Below are 22,855 nucleotides of genomic sequence, written 5' to 3' on the forward strand. Positions count from 1 at the left end.
ATCACACAAAGGCCCTGCAGGGGCAGAGCAGTCCTATATCCACTTTGCTGTCAAATGCCACCTGCCGGGGCTGAGCTCAAGCCAGTTGTTTCCCTTCTTGCCCGGCCAGCCCCAGGCAGCATGGATACCTTAAAGAGACGCAAGCAACATCATAATCGGCCTGTCCTGCTTTCTAAGCTGCAGTGTAGTCCTTCCCACCTCATCTCTGAGCAGCTAGCCTCTCTAGCCCTTACATCTTCCCTGACCTCACCTCTGGATTGGTCTTTAGCAGCAAACTTTGTGATTTATTCCTCTTTCTTTTCCAGTCTTCTCACTTTCTCTGCTTTCTCTCCCCAATTACAGGGTGGAAGAGGAGGAGCCCTCAGCCTGATACTGGACAGGAAAAATGAGTGACTCCCTGCCCCCCGACCCCCTTCCCCACCATCCTGCAACGAGTTTGTGTGTGAGAACCTCTTTCTCAGAGTAAACCTGTTTCAACCTTTTTCTTCTCCTGGGGACACAAAGCTCTTGAGAGATATATTCCCGTTGAAGGGGCCTAATGATTCCAAGTAAAACTCAACCCAAATATTCATATCCATCGGACAAATGCCAGCCCCTTGAGCTCCCAATAGGTAGGTCCACCTTTGTCAGGTATTCATTTTCTCAGGCTATAAAGTTCTGCATTTCTCCGCCTCTTCCTCTCCTGGGCTCAGTAAGCATGGTGGAAGCTCTCCACCCAAGCCTGGGGAGAGGTTAGATTGGGTCTGGCCAGACTCTGACATTAATGAGAGCCAGATGGCGTCTCTGCAATCAGACATTCCTCAGGCCTGCCTCACAGAAGTTCCCTGACCTTCAAACAGTTGCTCTGCAGCTACAGAGAGATAACAACATGAGCAGAAACCAGCCTTATGGTTCTAGGGGATGGTTGCCTGCTGCAAAAATCCTACTCAGTGGGAACGGGGAGAGGCTGGCCAGCATGCAGTGGCCCTCAGTGACCAGGTAAGTACTATAGAGCTCTTTCCCTTTCTATACCAGACCTGACTGGGCAAATCAGTTTTCTCTCCTCAGGAACCTGCAAAGCTGGACTTGAGAGGCTGGAAAAATGGGCACACACTTCACCAAGTCATGAAGATAACTTTTTTCCCCACATCTGTGAGTCGTCCCAGGATCCTCTTAGTCTTCCCTTGTGGGGCTACGTGTAAGCTTGATAGAGCTTAGGGAGAACTCCCCATCCTTGGATGGAGGTCTGAGAAGATACCCTCTTGCCAGAAAGCCGACATTCCTTGTCTTAAGCAAGCCAGAGCTGGCATTTTTGCTCATATCAGAAACAACTCCAAACTATGCAATATTGGAGACATTTTAATTTTATAAGGATACAATAAGTATTTAGTGGGAAGGGTTGAGACTTTTGACTAGTTTCTTAGATGAACCCTCAGTTGAAGCATTTCGATGTAATGTGCTCAGGAGAGATTTTTTTAAAAAAAACATCTTATTATTTATTTATTTATGAGAGGGATAGGAAGAGAGAATAAGATATCACTCTGATACATGTGCTGTTAGGGATTGAACTTGGGACCTTATGCTTGAAAGTCCAGCACTTTATCCACTGTGCCACCTCCCGGATCACAGACATTTCTTTTTTTCTTTAAACTTTTTTTTCCCTCTTTTGTTGCCCTTTTTTTTTTTAATCATTGTTGTGATTATTATTGTTGTTGGATAGGACAGAGAGAAATGAAGAGAGGAAGGGAAGATAGAAAGGGGGAGAGAAAGACACCTGCAGACCTACTTCACTGCCTGTGAAGCGACTCCTCTGCAGGTGGAGAGCCGGGGTCTCGAACTGGGATCCTTTGTGCTCGGTGCCATGTGTACTTAACCCTCTGCGCTACCGCCCTATCCCGACAAGACATTTCTATAGATGGTTTCCACTACATCTGTGTCTTCCTACAAGGACAGATGTTTTCTAACTCTATATAATGGAGAAACTTCTATTCCTACTTCACAGATGGAGAAGGCAGTATCTAGTGAAGAACAGAATGTACCAGACGTGCAGATGAGGTGCAGATATTCCATTTGGGATCAAGACTGGTCAGTAAGACTGGGGAAATAACATAGTGATTATGCAGAAAGACTTTCATGCCTGAGACACCAAAGGTTCAGTTAGCAGAGCTCTGATAAATAATATATATATATTTTGTCTCCAGGGTTATTGCCGGGGTGTCAGTGCTGTACCACAAATCCACTGCTCCTGGAGGCTATTTTTTCTCTTTTATTGTCCTTGTTTTATCGTTGTTGGTTACTGATGTCATTGTTGTTGGGTAGGACAGAGAGAAATGGAGGAGGGGAAGACATAGAGGGGAAGAGAAAGACACCTGCAGACCTGCTTCACTTGCTTATGAAGCGACCCCCCGGCAGGTGGGGGGCTGGGGACTTCAAGCCTGTCCTTGGCGCTTCGTGTCATGTGAGCTTAACCTGCTGTGCTACTGCCCAACACCCAATAATAAATAAATAAATAAATAAATAAATAAATAAATAAATAAATAAATAAATAAATTTAAATTTAGGGCTGTGGAGGTAGCATAATGGTTATGCAAAAAGACTTTAATGCCTTATGCGCCAAATGCCTTAGGTTCAATCCCCAGCACCACCATAAGCCAGAGCTGAGCAGTGCTCTGGTAAAAAAATAAGTAAGGAAGTAAATAAATAAATAAATGTGGTCAATGACATTAGTCAGAGCCAGAAGTCAACCCATGATTTATCACACAGTGAACATTTTCCTCCTTGAATTTTTTTTTTTTTTTTAGAGGGAAGGGGGAGGAAGATAGAGAGGGAGAGGGACGCCTGCAGTCCTGCTTCACCACTCATGAAGCTTTCTTCCTGCAGGTGGGGACCAGGGCCTTGAACCTGGGCCTTTGCACACTGTAATGTGTGTCCTTAACCGCGTGTGCCACCACCCGGTCCCCCATGAAATTCTTTTTTTAAAATATTTATTTATTTATTCTCTTTTGTTGCCCTTGTTTTATTGTTGTAGTTGCTGTTGTCCTTGTTGTTGGATAGGACAGAGAGAAATAGGGAGAGGAGGGGAAGACAGAGAGGGGGAGAGAAAGACAGACTCCTGCAGACCTGCTTCACAACTTGTGAAGCAACTCCCCTGCAGGTGGGGAGCTGGGGGCTTGAACCAGGATCCTTACGCCGCCGGTCCTTGCACTTTATGCAACGTGTTCTTAACCCACTGTGCTACCTTCCAACTCCTGAAATTCTTTTTTATTGACACCAGGGTTACTGCTGGAGCTTGGTGTGGGCACTATCAGTGCATTGCTCCCAGTGGCCATCCCCCCCTTTTCTTTCTAACTTTTTTTTATTAGATAGGACAGAGAGAAAATAAAGGAAGACAGGGAGATAGAGAGGAGAGAAAGACACTTGCAGGCCTGCTACACTGCTTGTGAAAGACCACCTCCAAATTGGAAGTGGTGCCTTGAACCCATGTCCTTGCACTGGGTAATATGTGTGCTTAGCCGGGTGTGCCACCGCCCCTTCAAAATTCTACTATTACACTTTCCTTGCAATTGGAGAAGCAGACAGAGGGAGCTCCAAGGTGCCTCCCCCCAACCCCCATCTTGAGCTGGCTGCCTCATATCCCTCATAGCTGCCAATTCTCCCAGGTGTTCTTAGCTCTCTGATAAGAACAATCAAACATTTATTCTCATGTGTTTGTTTGTTTTATTTTGTTTTCTCTTCCTAATTGCTGGCAACAGTTTTGATCTTATTATTTTATTGCACTTTCAAGCAATAGAGACAGGATTTTGGAGAACGTTTTTATGCCACCATCACAACTAAGTCTTCTTTCTTCTCTCCTCTAAAACTCATTTCTGAACACAGAAAACACGTTCAACATCTGGAACGCTTTAACAGAGAAGAGTGTAATGGCCAGCCACATAGTCATTGCTGTGCTCCAACAATCATCCTTATTTAAGGAAGACAGTCTCGACATCATGTTCTCTTCTGCCTTTCTGAAAATATACATTCTCTGTGGCCGTTGGAGTGCTTCCAGGTAGGTGCGTCTATGCTGGAAAGCCATTTTCAGAGTTTCCAGAGTCTTCTTTTAATCCCAGCAGCAACTTTTGAGACGTCAGGTTCATTTACTCCACATTTTGCCTACAGGGCCGCACTTGGAGCTCTGAAATTCTTGTGCTTTGGGTTCTGTTCTTCCTCTCAGAGGCTTCCCTACGACTTTGCCCTCAGCTGTCCTTGTCTGTAGGTCTGGGGTGACAGGCCAACCAAGAAGGTGTCACGTTCAAGCAGGCTCCACTTTCACAGCTGTGACTTCATACATAAGATTCCAGAGCTGTCTGACAACTGGCTGCATTGATCTGATGAAAGGCACTTGGCACCAGCCTGGTATTTAATCCCCATGTCCACAGCTCCTTGTTACACTCAGCAATGCTGTGAAATATCAGCCCTGGAGATGAGGGGTGTCCAGCACCACTGGGCATGCTAAGCAGTGGCCTGAGGTAAGAGCTGTGCCATACTGGCTTTCAGCCATTCCTCTGAAAAGGGACTCACATTCCTATTGTGGCCTTGCATCTGCCAGATAGAATGTTACAAGCAAAAACAGAGGCTCTGGAACCTGATTGGCTCCTCTAGCTTAAAGCTTTACCTAAGTTGCAGGAGAGCAGGGGTAGATAGCATAATATTTGTTATGTAAAGAGATTCTCATGCATGAGGCTCCAAAGGTCCAAGTTCAGTTCCCCTGCACCACCATAAATTAGAGTTGAGTAGTTCTCTGGTTAAAAAAAAATATATATCTTAACATCCTGGACCTCTCATGCTTCTATTACTCAACTGAGAAAAGATGGTGAGTGTCAAGAATACAGGATGCCTTACCTCCTGCTCACATACAGGAACAGATACTTCCCAAGTTGTTTCAGACAACTTGCTTGCTGTTTTTGTTTGTCCCTAATCAACAGAGATGGCACTTAGGACCAGAGAGACCAGTCAGACTAAGACAATCTGGTCTTTGCCAGCCATCCTGGAACACTGGAAAACAGAATCTCCTTTTTCTCTGCAAAGTGCCCTGGTTTTGATGGCAAATTTATAGGATCATCCCACTTACCCTTCTACAGAAAGAACCACTTTAAGAGCAATTTGTAAAATCTGGTGCTGTATTTCTAGAGATGTAACTAAATAAGGGAGTTGTTTTATGTCTGGCACTGTTGTTTTAGTTTTTTTGCAACCAGGATTATCACTGGGGCTTGGTGCCTGTACAATGACTCCACCATTCCTGGTGATCACGTTATTTTCCCTTGTCTTTGACAAAGGGTGAGAGATAGAGAGAGACAGAGGAAGAGAGAGACAAAGAGAAGAAAAGATACCTGCAACACTGTCTCTCTGCTTGTCAAGTGCCTCCGCCCCTGCAGGTGGGGACCAGGGGCTTGAACGTTAGTCTTTGTGTATGGTAACATGTCTGCTCTACTGGCTGAGCCAAGACACTATGGCACTGTTTTAAGTCCTTTATATGTATTAAGCCATCTAAGCTTTGTCCCAACCCTAGGAGACAAACACTATTACTATTACTTATCTACTATTACAGTGCAGATAAGAAAACTAACACAGAGGGGTTAGGCAACTTGCCTAAAGTCACATACAGTCAATAGGTAGAGTCAGGATTTAAACTCAGGAGGTTCCAGAATCCAATGTGCTGTTAGTCCAGATCTCACATGTCAGCCCCCCTCCCCTTCCAGCTTCTCTTGTAAATTTGGAAGATCTGGACACACTAGAGTCACACCTTCTTATGGTCATAACTGACTTCCTCCTTCTGCTATGACATATTTTCCAGAATCTTCCCATGAATCTTAACCCACTGCGCTACCACCCATTCCCCCCGCAGCAACTTTTTTTTTTACAGAGAGAAATGGAAAGAGGAGGGGAAGACAGAGAAGGGGAGCAAAAGATAGACACCTGCAGATCTGCTTCACCGCCCATGAAGTGACCCCTCTGCAGGTGGGGAGCCAGGGGCTTGAACCGGGATCCTTGAACCAGTCCTTGCAGTTCTCGCCTTGCATACTTAACCAGCTGCGCTACCGGCTGACCTCCCCCCTACCTCCCCCACCTCACCCCCAGCAGCAACTGATCTGAATCACCTTTGGGAATTCTCCAACATGCCAAGGAAAATGTCTCCCAGTGAGTAGAGGAAGATGTGAATGTCAAGACATTAGCCATGCCCTTAACTTCCGTACCGGATGCAGAATAAAGCCATAGCTTATCTGGCTCCAAATGGGGTGGCCCTGGCAATTTAGGTGTCTGTGACAATAGCACACTGACCTGCTCAATCTTTTTTTTTTTTTGTTTCTTTGTTTTAAAACATGTTTTTGAATGGGTGATTATTTCATGTCTAGAATAGCAATTCTGACCAGAGGGGGTTAGGGCTGGGTAGGAGGCCAACCTAGCCATGAGCAACATGGCGTTTATGGACTTCTGGTTTCCTAGCAAAAGGCTTGGTGTTGGTGGTAATACTCTAACCTTCTTTCTTAATTACATCTCCCAGCCCATGATCCCTAGTCAAGATTTTTCCCTTCTTGGGTCCAGGAGGTGGCATAGTGGATAAAGCACTGAACTCTTAAGCATGAAGTTTTGAGTTTGATCCCCAGCACCACATGTGCCAGAGTGATGCTCTGGTTCTCTCCCCCCTCTTCTTCATAAATAAAGAATTCTTTATCTTCCCCTTTTCCTCTTGCAGCCCCCTTTTATCAGCTCTGTGTCTGTATGTTTCCCTCTACTTTATCCAAGACACACTCTTCTGGTTAAATGTCAACCAGTGGTAGACTGGAAGGGAAGAAGGAGCTCATATAATTAAACTTCAACCAAAAAGGTGTGACAAAGATATTTATTTATTATGTGTTTATGTCTCTGAGGATTATAGGAGGGTGGCACCTTAAAGCTCTTTCCCAAGAAAATTTACTTATTTATGAGGAAGAGAAGAGAGAAAGAGAGATCTGAAGCATCACTATGGCACATACAGTACTGGGGATTGAACTCACGATCATCAGAGTCCAATGCCGCATTACTGCATCATCTCCCAGTCACAAAGCATTTTTAAAAAACATACACCCAAGACCACTGGTTACATAGTAGGGTGGCTACGGAGAAAGACCTTCATGCCTGAGGCACCAAAAGCTCCTGGTTCAAAGCCTAGTCCCACCAGAAGCCAGAGGTGGACATGACTGCTGTTCTGGTAAAACAAAAAAACCACCGTCACTGGTCATCTCCATCAGGAACAACATAATAGACCCTTTTGTGGGCCCATATAGGACATTACCCTCAATGTGAATCAACAATGGCAGGGAATGTTCCATTCTCTGAAGGGAGGTTGGACAACATACTCTGCCTACCATCCGAGGAAGATGGGTCCTGAAATTAGTGCAGCCTGGAATGTTCCCAGCCATGATCATAGAATGTAAATTCAGACCTACAGGGATACAGTTTACACAGGCTCCTGAGCTGAATGTGGGACCCAGATCAAATTGATGAGGTTTACAGTTAACAATATTTATACACTTTTCTCATATTTGGGAGCTACTCTCTTCCCTGATCCAGCTTTCTAGTCCTATTTCCAACTCTGACGCCATCTCCCTAGACAATGCCTTTAGCCCATTTGCATATTAGCTGTCAGACTCAGGGAAAAGTTAGTAAAGTCATGGTCCCCTTGGAGTATACCTAAAATAGACCTAGACTTTTCCAAAATGGAGAGCCCAAATCTCACCTGCTATATATTCTTACCTTTAAGTCCCAAATTGTTATTAAACAATTTATTCTGATATATATATATATATAATTTTTATTTATTTTGTTGCCTTTTGTTGCCCTTGTTGTCTTTTTATTGTTGTTGTAGTTATTATTGTTGTTGTTATTGATGTCGTCGTTGTTAGATAGGACAGAGAGAAATGGAGAGAGGCGGGGAAGACAGAGAGGGGGAGAGAAAGACACTTGCAGGCTTGCTTCACCGCCTGTGAAGTGACTCCCCTGCAGGTGGGGAGCCGGGGGTTTGAACCAGGATCCTTGAGTTGGTCCTTGCGTTTTGTGCCACCTGAGCTTAACCTGATGTGCTACCGCCCGACTCCCTTTCTGCTTTATATCTTAATGCTTTTTCAGCCACTAAGTTGCAGATGCTGCCATGAAGCCAACCTGACTTCCCTGGGCAAACAACCTCACCAATATGTCCTGGAGCCCCACCTCTCTAGAGCTCAGCTCCACTAGGGAAAGACAGAAACAGGCTGTGAATATGGATCAACCTGCCAACACACATGTCCAGCAGAGAAGCAATTAAAGAAGTCAGGCCTTCCATCTTCTGCACCCCATAATGATTCTGGGTCCACACTCCTAGAGGAAGCTCCATCCAATGGAGGGGATGAGATACAGAGTTCTGGTGGTGGGGATTGTATGGAATTGTACCCCTCTTATCCTATATGGTCTTGTAGATCATTATTAAATCAATAAATTCAAAAAATTTCAAAAATAAATATATGTGTATATATTCACACACATATATCCAGAATTCCATTTTATCAGCTCACAGTTTGTGTGTGTGTGTGTGTGTGTAATTTGCTTGTGATATTTTTGAGAAATGAACCACTACAGGAAGTAAAGGCCTCCTTTGTACGTTCCCTCATTTTCATGTCTTTCCTTGTATTTGTCTAATTTGCTTGCTTGTGTATACATTTTTACTTCATTTCTATATGTACCCTGAAACAACAGATAGTACTGTTTGGCAGGTTTTGAAACCTTACATCAACTAGGTAGAAGCCAGCCACAGACTCCAACTCACTTGGCTGCCAGAGTTAAATATCACTGTTTCTTCTTTCCTCGTTTTCTCCTTCTCCTTCTTCTTCTCTTTTTTGGGGGGAGGTGATGGTGGTGGTGAGGATTCTTCCTACTTTTTTTCAGGACACAGCTCTGTACTTAGAAGGATATTTAAATGTTTACTCTAGTATCTCTAGATGTCTCATAGTGGTCTTGTTTGGAGCTATTTTGTTACTACAAATAGGCATTGCTTCCCTCTGAAATGTGTTGCAGACCATTTTGCTATGTGGATCCCTACTGAAGCTTTCCTTCCCTTACATAACTCCTCCAATGCCGTATCTAAGGCGAGGCTCTCAAATTTTATAGTCTATGAAACCAATTTCCGACAGCATGTTAAACATACAGATTATTAGTAGCAAGAGACTTGACTCAGGAAGACTGGGGTGGGGTCCTGGAATGTACACTATTAACACTGCAGATTTCTAGCAGAGGTCGTCCCAGGACCACCTTTTGAGAACCACTGTTTTAAGACCTGCCTTCCTTTCCCTGAAGTGACTCAGTTTGGTCCTTTCCATTAGCAGTACCTGAATCATATCCAGAGGAGCAATGTTGATCTGTTTTGCAAAGTATGAATGAGAGGACAGTGATGCCAACAGCCCAAGACTCATGAGGCCCAGTCTAGGCAAGTTCTAGTTCAAGGATAGTTCTATTCCTCCCAGCTAGATGCCAAAGATATTTTCTGGGACTTTAGGTTGTGGAGTTAATAGTGAAGTAGGCGATTTACTCAGACTTTACAAATCAACACTGATAGGATCTGAGGAGTAGTGTACATGTTAGTATGCATAAGGACCTAGGTTTAATCTTCTAGTCCCCACCTGCAGAGTGGCGAAGCAGTGCACAAGTCTCTCTCTCTGTCTCTCTTTCTCCCTCCCTCTCTATCTAACCCATTCCCTCTAATTTCTTTTTGCCCCATCAAGTAAAAAATAAAATAAATTTAAAAAAGAAAAAAAAATAAATCAATACTTGACAATACTTTCTTTTGGACCATGACAAAAGTTTTGCTAAGCAAGTGGATATTATTAACATAACTATATAGAGAATGACTAATTCAAATAAGATTTCTTTCTTTCTTTCTTCCTTCCTTCCTTCCTTCCTTCCTTCCTTTCTTTCTTTCTTTCTTTCTTTCTTTCTTTCTTTCTTTCTTTCTTTCTTTCTTTCTTTCTTTCTTTCTTTTACCAGAGTACTGATTGGCTCTGGCTTATGATGGTGCAGGGATTGAACCTGGGTCTTCAGAGCCTTAGGCATGTGAATCTCTTTGCATAACCACTACTCTTATCTACCCCACCCACTCTCCTCTCCCTTCCTCCCTTTCCTTTCTTTCTTTCTTTCTTTTTTTTTTTCCTTTCTTTCTTTTTCCTCCAGGGTTACTGCTGGGGCTCAGTGCCTGCTCTAGGAATCCACTGCTCCTGGTGGCCATCTTTTCTTCATTGTGTTGTTGTTGGGTAAGGCAGAGATAGAGAGGAGGGGAAGACAGAGAGGGGGAGAGAAAGATAGACTCCTGTAGACCTGCTTCACCGCCTGTGAAGCAACCCCCCTGCAGGTAGGGAGCTTCACACTATGTGAGCTTAACCCACCCGGTATGCTACCACCTGGCCCTTTCTCTTTTTTTCTTTCTTTTTTTTTTTTAAAGAAATATACATACATATGAGACTTTAATTTTTTATATTTATTTATTTATTTCCCTTTTGTTGCCTTGTTTTTTTATTGTTGTAGTTATTATTGTTGTTGTTACTGATGTCGTCATTGTTGAATAGGACAGAGAGAAATGGAGAGAGGTGGGGAAGACAGAGAGGGGGAGAGAAAGACACCTGCAGACTTGCTTCACCGCCTGTGAAGTGACTCCCCTGCAGGTGGGGAGCCGGGGGCTCGAATCAGGATCCTTATGCCAGTCCTTGAGCTTCTCATCATGTGCGATTAACCCGCTGTGCTACCACCCGACTCCCACCCTTTCTCTTTCTTAAATGAAGGTCTCCACCCAATAGATAGGTTATGTCCCGAAATGCCTCAGAAGTTCAGCTATTTAAAATTCTTCTTCTCATAGAAACAGTATGAATGATAGTGAGTTTCCCAGACCAGGCCCTCCCAAGCCAGCAAAAATAATGTTTCCAATTTAAGACTTGTTCTATGACAGGACTTTTATATATGTAATCTGCTACAACTCTCAAAATAACTGTGAGAGGGACCTGCCTAACATCATAGAGCTAGTAAGTAAGTAAGTAAGTGGCTCTGAATCCTGCCTTCCATAACTGCTATGCTAAATGATGTGCAAACAACAGGATGAGGCTTTCCACTCTCTCCTAAGACATTTTCCTTCCCCACAAGAAGGAAGAAATATTAAAGGAGTAAGAGAGCCTCCACTGCAGCCATGATTCAGGCAATGGAGGACCAAGATCTGTGTTATTTCTATGATGTGCCACATGAAGAAATGCAGCAGGGGAGAATGCAAGATGACAGTTTTAATTTTGGTCTAAAAACAAACAAATGAGGGCTTGGGAGGTAGCATAATTAATGGTTATACCTAAGACATTCATGCCTAAGGCTCCAAGACATCAGGTTCAATCCCCAGCACCACCATAAGCCAGAGCTGAGCAGTGCTCTGGTCTTTTTTTCTACATCTATTTCAGTGCCATGCATGCAAGGTGAAAAAGTTGGGAAGCAGACATCCTCAGACTCTTTCGGCACAGACTTCTGCAGTGAGGCTAGCAACTACCTGCTTTCCAGGACCCACCTTGTCAGCCAGTAGTTCCCGTATCTTACTGGCCTGTTGGCGGAACCGGAAGAGCTGTGTTTCCAGGGACAAGCACCGCTTTTGCCAGTCCATGCTGGTCCGGGTCTCCACCTTGAGTTCTGCCATGATGGAATCAACTTCAGGACAGTCCAAGGATCCCTGAGAACCAGCACACAGACAGACAGGTATGAGGAAGAGTTATGAAGCTAAGAAGGAAGACCAAAGGATGACAGTGTAAACAAGGTTGGGAAGTTAGTAATTGTTTTCCATCTGTCCCAATGCCGCCTTTCTTAGCTCATTGTGGCCTGCTCCATCAGAGTTAGCTGAGCAAACTCAGGAAATCACAAAACCTGAAAAACTATAAAAGGAACCTGGTGTCATTTCTACAGAAGTAAAAAGTAGGATGCCTTTGTCTTCATTCAATTATTCAACTAACAAATATCTATCCATTCAACAAATGTTTATGTGCCTATTCTCAGCACTGGAGGGAGATAACAAAGTTAAATAAGGAAGGTTCCTTATCTTTGAAGTTTTCAAGGAACGCTTAGTCTCACCACAAGATCACAACGGAGTCACAATTGCTAATCAATAAGCAGAGGTATGGAAGTAGGGGAAAGGGTCAGACTATACTGGGGAGAGGGGACATTAGGGAAGGCTTAAGACTGCTAATAGTCTAGCCAACAACTTGTTTGGCTTTATATGTTAACTCTCTTTTCAGCCACCAGGTTCCAGATGCTAGCATGATGCCAACCAGACTTCCCTGGATAGACAACCCCATCAATGTGTCCTGGAGCTCTGATTCCTCAGAACCCCGCCCCAACAGGGAAAGAGAGAGGTAAGCTGGGAGTATGGATCAACCTGTCAATGCCCACATTCAGTGGGGAAGCAATTACAGAAGCCAGACCTTCCACCTTGTGCACCCCACAATGACCTTGGGTCCATATTCCCAGAGGGTTAAAGAATAAGAAAGGTATCAAGGGATGGGATGGGATGGGATGGGATGGGATGGGATGGGATGGGATGGGATGGGATGGGATGGGATGGGATGGGATGGGATGGGATGGGATGGGATGGGATGGGATGGGATACGGAGTTCTGGTGGTGGGAATTGTGTGGAGTTGTACCCTCTTATGCTATGGTTTTGTCAGTATTTCCTTTTTATAAATAAATAAAATAAATAAAAGACTATAATAGTCAAATTGAGATCTTGTAGCTAATTGGAGGCAGATCCTTGGTTCTGAATATAGCTTTGAAGCTATCATGCCTACAGAGATTTTAGAGGGGCCAGGTGGTGACACACTTGGTTGAGCACACGTTACAATGTGCGAGGACCCAGGTTCGATCGAGCTCCCAGCCCCCACTTGCAGGGGGAAAGCTTTGTCAGTGGTGAAGTTGTGTTGCAGATGTCTCTCTCCCTCTCCATCACCCCCTTCCCTCTTGATTTCTGGCTGTCTCTATCCAATAAACACATAAAGATAATTTAACATTTTTAAAAAGATTTTAGATAAAATAGTAATAATAATAATAACTCTTTTAAATTCCTTAAGAGTTTTCTAGTGGGGGATGGGATGGGACACAGTCTTTTGGTGGTGGGAATGATGTTTATGTACACTCCTATTAATCTGTAGTCAGATAAATCACTAATTAATATGAGAGTTAAAAAAAGAGTTTTCTAGTTTAGTTGGTATCTTCTCAATCACTGAATTATCCTGCATTGCAACAAATTCTCGCTCTATTAAGTTATCAAATGCAAGCCAGAAATGTTGTAGATATTCTGGTGTAACCACTAGAGACAGTTACAAGTCTTGACGGGGGTGGGGATCATTATGTAGATTCGGGGCAAAGAAAACAAACACTTGTAGTAGTCCAGGCTTTTTGTTCTGCTGTCTCTTGGACAGAGGTTAGAGAAGAAAAAGTGGGTCGAAGATGAGAAAATGAAGGATGGTCCAGGCACAGAGTATTCACACAGGAGAGAAGGCCTGAAAGATGAACTCATCACCAGGACTTTCAAAATCTTTCTTGCAGGTGGGGACTGCGGGTTTGCACCTGAGTTCTTGTGCATGGTAACGTGTGTGCTCAGCCAAATGCACCACCACCAGGCCCCCTGAAATCCCCTATTCTAAAGACAATTAGTACAATTAGTAGAGTGCCCAACTTCAACGCATAAGGTCCCAAGGTTTATCCCTAGAATCAAATATGCTAGAGTAATGCTCTTTCACTTTCAAATAAGTAACTAAAATATAAAAAAATAAAATCCCTCATTCTATTAATAAATATCCTTGACAATAAGCATAAATTTGGCCTGTTCCAAACTATGACAAATGATGACCCTAGTGCTACATTATTTTAAGGAACCAGCTTGCTTTTTAGGCTGGGCAAATATTTAATGTTATCTGTTAGATATACAAATGGATTATAGGTGAAACGGTACAATGCCTAGGATTGCTCCATAGCAGGGTATGGGAAGAAAATAAGACTTGTCAAAATATCAATAATTTTTGAAGCTAGTTGATGGGCATATGTAATTTTCCAATATTTATTTCTCTATTTGAATATAATCCTGGGTATCTGGGGAAGTGACTCAGTGGATAGAGTGCAGACTTTTTTTTTTTTTTTGCCTCCAGAGTTATTGCTGGGGCTCAGTGTCAGCACTAGGAATACACCACTCCTGGCAGCCATTTTTTTTTTTTTTTCATTTTATTGGATAGAACAGAGATAAAGTGAAAGGGGAGAGGGAGATAGAGAGGGGCAGAGAAAGACAAACACCTGCAGACCTTCTTCATGACTTGTGAAGTGACCCCCCTGCAGGTGGGGAGCCGGGAGCTCGAATGGGATCCTTGCAGGCATTGGATCGACCTTCTCGTGGTGCATCCCGTGAGTACCCATTCATTGGGGAAACTGATGATCCTTCCTAGCTGACTGAATCCACATGGATCCCAGTCACTTTCAAAGCCAGCAACAAGCAGCTCCTGACAGCTTTCAACCTGACGCTGTTGACTGGCTACGGAAGAAGGGTAAATGCTAGAAGAAGTGCCAGCACTAGGAATACACCACTCTTGGCAGCCATTTTTTTTTTCATTTTATTGGCTAGAACAGAGATAAAGTGAAAGGGGAGAGGGAGATAGAGAGGGGCAGAGAAAGACAAACATCTTCAGACCTTCTTCATGACTTGTGAAGTGACCCCCCTGCAGGTGGGGAGCCGGGAGCTCGAATGGGATCCTTGCAGGGGTCCTTGTGCTTTGTACTATGTGTGCTTAACCTGGTGTGTCACCACCTGGGCCCCTAGAGTGCAGATCTTACATGTGTGAGGCCCCAGGTTCAATCTGAATAAATGCATACACAATTCCCCCACCTGCTGTTTTCACAATAAGAACTTTTTTTTTTGAAATCTCCTTTTCCTTCCTCAGGAGCCACCTGGCTTTTGAACACTGCCCCTCCTGAGGTTTGTCCTTGCTGTTTCTAAAGATTTATTGAATTATGAGGCGTGCGTGCATGTGTGTGTGTGGAGAGAGAGAGAGAGAGAGAGAGAGAGGGAGAGAGGGAGAGAGAGAGAGAAGAAGAAGGAGGAAGAGGAAAAGGAAGAGGAGGAGCAGGAGGAGGAAGAGGAAGAGGCAAGAAAAAAGAGTCAGAACATCACTGTGGCATATGCAATGTCAGGAATCAAACTCAGGATTTCATGCTTGAGAGTCCAACATTTTACCTACTGCACCAACTCCAGGGCTGTCACACTGAACTTTTCCAAGTATGTTTCTCCCATTATATACTATACAGACAGCTATCATTTGATGATCTTTTATTATGTGCCAGGCACAGAATGTGTGACTTCTTTAATATTCATGACAATCTACGAGATAAGGGGTGGGCACCATTGTCTATGTCTTCACAAGAGCACACTAAGGAGCCGGGAAGTGTAGATGGTTTCAGAGTCCTTGTTAGTTACAATGCTCTTCACACACCCAAAACTGGAAAGATAGTTTCCAGTTTTGCAAAGAGTTGTGTGGATTGCTAGGAATGACAGAAGCATTTAACAGGATTTCTCAAAGAGTCGTGAGGCTAAGGTGAACCTATATCCTAGATTTTCCAAGACATCCTGGTCTCTGACATTTTGACACCAAAATATCTAAATAGTCACCAATATGTATCATGTGGTCTTTTGTTTCAAGAAAAGGATTAGTAGATCTGTACAGAAAAGCTTCACAATGAAATCACTGAGCTGTCAAGTGTCTGAGTCTCTTGGTTCTGGCCACTCAGAACATTGGATGCATGACCTCAGTCCTACTCTCCCGGAACTGTCATCCCAAACAATCCCAACATTGTGACCTCCCAGCAATCCCCACCTCAAAGGCCTGGGACCAAATGGAACGGGCAGGAAGACAAAAGACAAAAAAACAAAACATGACCTCCTCTGAGCTAAGATCACAGCTGAAAAGACAAAACAGAACCTTGTGGGGCCTCCAGAGGCAGCCAGGAGAGACTTCACCTTTGATTTGCTTTTTCCTTTAAGGGGCTAAAGCTTTTCCTGGTCTAAATTAAAAAAAAAAAGTGGTAGACTGGGGCTTGAGAGGCTAGCAACCTGGCCTGGGGCTAGGAATTAGCAGTAAAAGCACCCAAGTAAAACCAAAGGGCAGGGGAAACCTAATCCTTCTGTGTTGTTAGAAAAAAAAAAAAAAGGTGGTGAATTTTAATTCCCACTTATTGTCAAAGCTGGGGCTCCAATTCCAGCCTAATAGTGGACACACAAATTACTAACTTCTCCCTAGCACCGCCATCTGAGATGATTTGCAAATGTAGGCGGTGCTTTCCCCAGCCAAATGTCTTCTAGACATCAAGGTTTTGAACTGATCAAATGCTCTACTTAATTGCCTCTTGACCTTGGTCGGGGAGCTGGAAAGGAGGCTGGCCCCGGAGCTGGGCTTGCCTCAACATGCGAAGAAAGCTAAGAGGTTTCCCAACAATCTGGAGCAAGAAGCCTGTTGCCAAGCAAAGGCCCAGAGGCTCTTCCAATAGAAGCAGGTGGTCTGCGCAGCAGCTATAAGGCAAAAGATAGTTTGGGATGATATCAGCAAGCTGAACCTCACCTGCTAAGTCAGCTTACACTTGTTCCTCACATAAAGATGCACAGGATGATCAGAAAAGAACTTGCAGAATGGGCATTAAGTTTCTTTCATTTCATTTGGGGGGGGGGGGCTAGTGGTTTACAGTATGGTTGCTGGCGAATGAGCACATCAGTATTCTATGACTCTTCACTCTATCCCAACCCCTCCCTCCCCAGAGTAGTTTGCTTTGGTGCCGTATGCCCTGCCCAGTTCAAAGTTCACTTAGTGTTTTTGTTTTCAGGTTTGTTTCTTAAGGTCCACGTATCAGTGAGATTATCTGGTATTTGCCCCTTATCCATCCAGGATAAAGCAAAGGGAGATGACTTCATCATTTTTGATAGCTGAGTAGTATTCCATTGTGTATATATACCACAACTTTCTTTTTTTATTTACTGACTAGAGACAGAGAAAAATTGAGAGGGTAGGAGAAGATAGGGAGGGAGAGAGACAGACAGACACCTGTAGCCCTGCTTCACTGCTTGTGAAGCTTTCTCCTTGCAGATGGGGACCGGGGGCTTGAACCTTGGTCCTTGGACACTGCAATATGTATGCTCAACCAGGTGCAGCACCATCCAGCTCCTATCTTAACTTTCAAAACACTGAAGCAGGTGTTATTTCACTTTTTATCCTCTCAGTAGCATTGAGGTACAAGACAAGCGGTAGTGTTCACAATGAACTGATCAGTGATAAAACACATCACCCAACAGTTGCTTAGAGAACGAGAGTCAGAGTGGGGTGGTTGGGCAGTGGCGCACCAGGTTAAGCACACATAGTAAGACGTACAAGGAACCGCTCAAGGGTCCCAGTTCAAGCCCATGACTCCCCACTTGGGGGGGGGGATGATCACTTCACAAGCGGTGAAGCAGGTCTGCAAGTGTCTATCTTTCTCCTTCTCTAGCTCCTCATCCCCTCTCAGTCTGTTTGTTTCTTTTTCTTTTTTTTTTTTTTTGCCTCCAGGGTTATTGCTGGGGCTCAGTTCCTGCGCTATGAATCCACTGCTCCTGGAGGCTGTTTTCCCCCCCTTTTCTTGCTCTTGTTGTTTATTGTTGTTGTTGTTATTGCTGTAGTTGTTGGATAGGACAGAGAAAAATCAAGAGAGGACGGGAAGACAGAGAGGAGGAGAGAAAGACAGACACCTGCAGACCTGTTTCACCGCTTGTGAAGAAACCCCCCTGTATGTGGAGAGGCGGGATCCTTATGCTGGTCCTTGTGCTTTGAGCCATGTTTGCTTAACCTGCTCCGCTACTGCCAGTCCCTCTCAATTTCTTTCTATCCTATCCAATAAAACGGAAAAAAAGAAAAAAAGGCCACAGGAACAGTGCATTTGTAGTACAGGCATTGAGCCCCAGCGATAACCCTGAAGGCAAAAAAAAAAAAAAGAGTAGCAGTGGGGCCAAGAATTATGACCTTTCAGCCTCTGGAACTGCCCCTTCTCCATGAAGATGCTTCACAAGCAGTGGCAGAGCCTCATGCTACCAGCTTAACTGGTACATTAGTGTTCCTGTACATTAGTGTACATAGTATATATAGTACCTGTATACTAATACATTAGTGGGGAAAATAGTAGGGAGGTAGTAGTCCGGGAGGTGGCGCAGTGGATAAAGCACTAGAATTTTAAGCATGAGATCTTGAGTTCAGTCCCTGGCAGCAACACATATACCTGAGTGATGCTCTGGTTCTCTTCCTCTCTCTCCTCCGATCTCTCTCCTAAATAAATAAATAAAATAAAATATTTGAAAAAGAGAGAGGTAAATAAGAGAAGGAGAGTAAGCTGGGCACAAACTCTAGCTCAACTGGTTCTGTTTGGTTTTGGAAAGTTTGAAACACACACTAGTGGAGAAGATAGTACAGTAAATCCCCATGTGGCTTCCTCTCAGCTACTATGGTCATTCATTAATGCCACCCCTGCGAAACTCAATTCTCTTGTTCCCCACTTAGTGCCCTGCAGGCTAAACTTCTTGGCAAATGACAGTCAAACAAGTGCCATGGTCTTGACAGCTGCTTTGGAATTCCCTGCATATTGGATTGAAAGGCCAAGGCACAGGAAGTCATTAGGTGACCTGAGATTTGGTTTGTATCAGAAAAGACACAAATGTGGCCTGAGACAGCACTGGAAAGTCGAAAGGATTTAACCAGAAATTGAAAACATGTTGAAATTTGATTTAATTCAAGTGACTTTTGTGAGGTGATTCCTATATGGAAAATCAGGAGACATAAAGATAATGGAAGATCCTGTAGTTGGTGAGGCTCAAGTCTATAGGGTGGGTAGCCTGCAAAGGGAATCGATCAATGCAAGGCCCTAAAGCAGATGTTGTCACTGCAGGTGGCACCAGAAGGAAAAAGAGACCACTTTGGGCACAGTTTCTACAGGCTCCCCCATGTCATATCCAAGAGTGAGCACCTTTCTGTGATTTCCACTTACTAGTGATAGGTTACCCCCATCTTCTAAAAGTGCCCCCCACAAAAAAGGCTGAACACCTGCCGAGCTACCTAAAAGGAAGAGCTTTGTAACCCCTTTCTAGGAACAGAGGGGGGGGCGGAGCATGAATACACACAGGGGCACAGCTCCCTCTAACTCAGCACTGTTATCACGTCACACCAACATGAATTCTAGCTCTTTTGAGTGCCCGACACATGTTACAATGGTGAAACCAACGTGCATGTCTCAGTCTTGAAGGATGTGAGTCCCCATTGCAAGGACTATGACAGTCAGGGCCAACATCCCTTGAGAACAAAACTAGTCAAGAGAAACAGCAGAGTATTTAAGATCCCAAGTTCTGTGACTGAAGGCCTGTGACTGAATAGTTGCTTAGGTACTAACTACCTTTAAGTGTCATTTAACAGGGATACAGTCTGATATATGCATCACTTGGTGATTTGTCCTGGTGTGAGCATCACAAAGTTCACTTACACATATATAGATGGTGTGGCCTCTGACCTACCTATGCTACATGGTTTATGCCTGTTGTATATGAACTCAGTCAATGGACGCCATTAAGCAACGCATGACTGCAGCCCTGTGACTTTAAACCATTTATTTGTTTAACTTCTCTGCACCTTGGTTCCACTTTGAAACAGAGGGCAATAATATTGGAAAAGGAGGATGATGATATTCAGGTTAACCATATGGCACTATCAATATTCAGCCATTGTGTGACCTTCAAAATGAAGATTTCATGCACCCAATTATGGCATATCTTTTTGAGTATTAAAGGAAATATCATAAAAGCCTGGCACACAGTACATGTTTAATAAATGAGAGCTACTATCAACAAACAAACAAAAAATATCAGTGCCCTAGGCCTACAAGGAAATGTGGCCCACACATGTGCTTACTAACAGAACCATTTAGAGAGGAGGTCAGTTTTCTTAAAATACACTCAATCTATTTTTAAATATTGAGCAAGTGTGGTCCGGGAGGTGGCACAGTAAGTAAAGTGTTGGACTCTCAAGCATGAGGTCCTGAGTTTGATCCCTAGCATTGCATGTGATGGTCTAGTTCTCTCAGCCCCCTCTCCCCCCATCATTAATAAACAAACAAATCTTCAATAAGTAAATAAATATTGAACAAAAGAGTATACAGTGCAAAGTAAGGCTTCTGCCCATCTCTATATCTCAGCCACAGCTCTCCCCAGAGGCGACCACAGGTACTGGTTTTGGTGTTTTCTTTCAAAGATACTCAGTCCACAAAGATTCACCTTTACATGTAGTACTCACTTAAGAGCTCTCCCTATGGCAGTACATCAACACTTGTCCCATCTTCCTTCCATGCTTTTTAACAACTTCACACACTCTATTGTGTGGCTATCACACGCACTTGTTTGACAAGCCTGTGGGTTGTTTGAATACTTTTGCTAAAATAAATAGCGCTGCAATGACTATTCAACGGAGACATAACTTCTTATGCATCAACGCATATCTGAAGGATAGTCCCAGAGATAGAATCGAAGGGTAAAAGGATGCATATTTTAAGTGACCTCCCCCTCTCTCTGCTCCAGTTCATACTACAGACAAGATGTGCCTGTTTCCCCCTCGGAAGTCTGTTTTAAACTACTGAATAGTTGTGGATAGAAGGACAGACATCTCAGCTGGGCTGAGTACAGGTGCTACCTGTAGGTCACCCCAAGCATAAAGAATCCTGGCACCTTGACAGCAGCACGTTCAAAGCCCCCGGAGTTTAAAACCCTCGCTCCCTCTGCCACCCCCACTGAGGCCCCCTGGTCCCTGATGACCAACTCCTCTCTAAGGCTCCCAGGACACAAAGCTCCGGGTGTCACTCGGCGCCCAGCTTGTTTTCTTTTCTGCTTGACTGATCTGCCTCCAGGAGTCGAGCCTAGCCCCTAAGGACCCCTAAGAGCAGGGCAGAGAAATCCCTGACACGGTCACTTGAGACGAGGTGGAGAGGAGAGGCGGGGGGGTGGGGGTGGGGGTGGCGGTAAGAAGAGAGAACTTGGAAGGGTGGAAAGAGAGCGAGAGTTCAGGCAGCCCGGGGGGGAGGGGGGGAGAGGGGAAGGGGGGAAGTCCTGCAAGGACGCTCCGAGGGCCCTGCCCGGGAGCAACTGGATCCATCCGGCCCCAAACTCCGGGTCCTGCCCAGCAAGGTTGCTCCTCGCTTCTCGCCTCCCTGGCGGCTCCCACCGCTCTCAGTTTCCAGGGAGGAAGGCACCTGTTCCAGACTCGCCCACCGGCCAGAGGAGCCGCCGCTCTCCACCCTGCAGAGCGCACATCCCCAGGGCCCACTCCCCGCCCTCGGGACGCAGAGATCCGCTCACCTCCCCCGCGAGCTCGCGGGCTCTCCGCTGCCGCGCTCACCTCACCCGGGCGCCTCCGCGCGCGTCCGCCGCTGACCTTGCTTGGATCTCGCCGGAGTCGGCTCCCCGGGAGGAGTGGTCGCGGTGGGCGGGGCCGGGCCGGGGCGGGACCGGGAGGGGCGCCGGCGGGCTGGCCGCACAAAGCCTCGCCGCGCCTCGCTGAGCCCCATTCAACGCTCGGCTGGGCTCCTCCTCCCCCGCCCGCTTCTAGAAGGGTGCGCTCGCAGAGAGGCACAGGAAATGACCTCAGCGGGCTCCAGCCTCCCACCACTGCACACCGCTGGCTCTTTCCCCGGGCCGCGGGGTCTCCCGGGTTCCGCTGCACCGCTTACGGGGAAGGGCGGCCGGGGAACCCCGGGTTCTGCTCAGCTCTCAGATCACAGGATGTTGCCCGAGATCAGACCTTGCGCCCCCAAAGGAGGTTTCGGGTTTTTTCTGACGACCTGTAAGAATTGCAACAGAAGTCCTCATTCAGAATAAACTGGCGGACTAATGTCTGGATTTGTGATTTAAATGTGAGACTTAAAATGTGTGTGCGTGCGTTTGTGTGTATGCACGCTTGTGCGCGCGGCTACTATTTATTCTAAAGGAAAGGGCCAAGGAGCCAGAAAGACAGGCTGAGCAGCTTGCAAGGCAACCTTCTGTGGACCCTTGTTCTAGAGTACAACCCCTAGCACTCCCGTGTAGGCTTACATCCAAAGTAATTGGAACACATAATGCAGGCTCTCAGTCTCGGGCCAGAGCAGAAGGAAACCCAGAGAATCGATTTCTCCAAACGGTCCTTGGGCAACTCACATCAGGCTTTGGGAAAAGAAGCCCCTGGTTCCACTCCAGGTTTAAATCTAAGCCTCTGGAAGTGAGACTAGTGTAGTTAGCATTCTCCCTCAGGGAACTCTCATGCCCAGTTTTAAGGACAAAGATGCTTTGAGAGAAAAGCTGGACCAGGTGGTTCAGAAGTCATGGGTTAAAGGTCAACCGGGCCAAAGGGACGCCAAACATTGAACTTGCACGTGGAGTCATACATCCTGGGGACCGGAACAGATCAGCCCCAGACTGTGCCAATGGCTTTGGAGGGCCTTTCAACTCTAGAAATTACCTAAGGAAGTTCAGAAACGAATTCTCTGGAATTTATAAATAAGATTTGTTATTCACTCATGAATGCATGCATTTATTCACTTAGAATAGTTAACCATGCACATAATATAGATTTCTAATAATACAGTGAAAAGCAAACTTTCCCACACTCTTCCTTGTCCGACAGATCACTTTTCTTCCCCCAAACAACTGCTGCATAAGCTTTTGTGTGTAACCTCTCAATTTATTTTATACAAACATAAACATTCATTTATTCATAAATACTTATATACTGAATATATGCTAACACATGT

General features: G+C 44.9%; 1 protein-coding gene and 1 long non-coding RNA gene across 2 annotated transcripts in view; one reads left to right on the plus strand and one right to left on the minus strand.

Annotated features, from left to right (window-relative positions):
- Positions 1 to 21,962, minus strand: part of PLEKHH1 (pleckstrin homology, MyTH4 and FERM domain containing H1) — an 85,218-nt gene extending 63,256 nt beyond the window's left edge. Inside the window, exons 1-2 of the mRNA XM_016189453.2 lie at positions 21,429 to 21,962; positions 11,561 to 11,719 (exon numbers count right to left, since the gene is read on the minus strand). Coding sequence (XP_016044939.1) covers positions 11,561 to 11,686 — 126 coding nt within the window. The 5' untranslated portion in view covers positions 11,687 to 11,719; positions 21,429 to 21,962. The remainder of the gene's footprint in view (positions 1 to 11,560; positions 11,720 to 21,428) is intronic.
- LOC132533426 (uncharacterized) lies at positions 615 to 8,415 on the plus strand. Its single transcript, XR_009545303.1, has 3 exons — positions 615 to 978; positions 3,856 to 4,027; positions 8,125 to 8,415. It is a non-coding gene; the product is annotated as an uncharacterized LOC132533426 (long non-coding RNA).
- Positions 21,963 to 22,855: the final 893 nt, after the last annotated feature.

The sequence above is a fragment of the Erinaceus europaeus genome, chromosome 16 (genome assembly GCF_950295315.1).
Source record: "Erinaceus europaeus chromosome 16, mEriEur2.1, whole genome shotgun sequence".
NCBI classification, from domain to species: Eukaryota; Metazoa; Chordata; class Mammalia; order Eulipotyphla; family Erinaceidae; genus Erinaceus; species Erinaceus europaeus.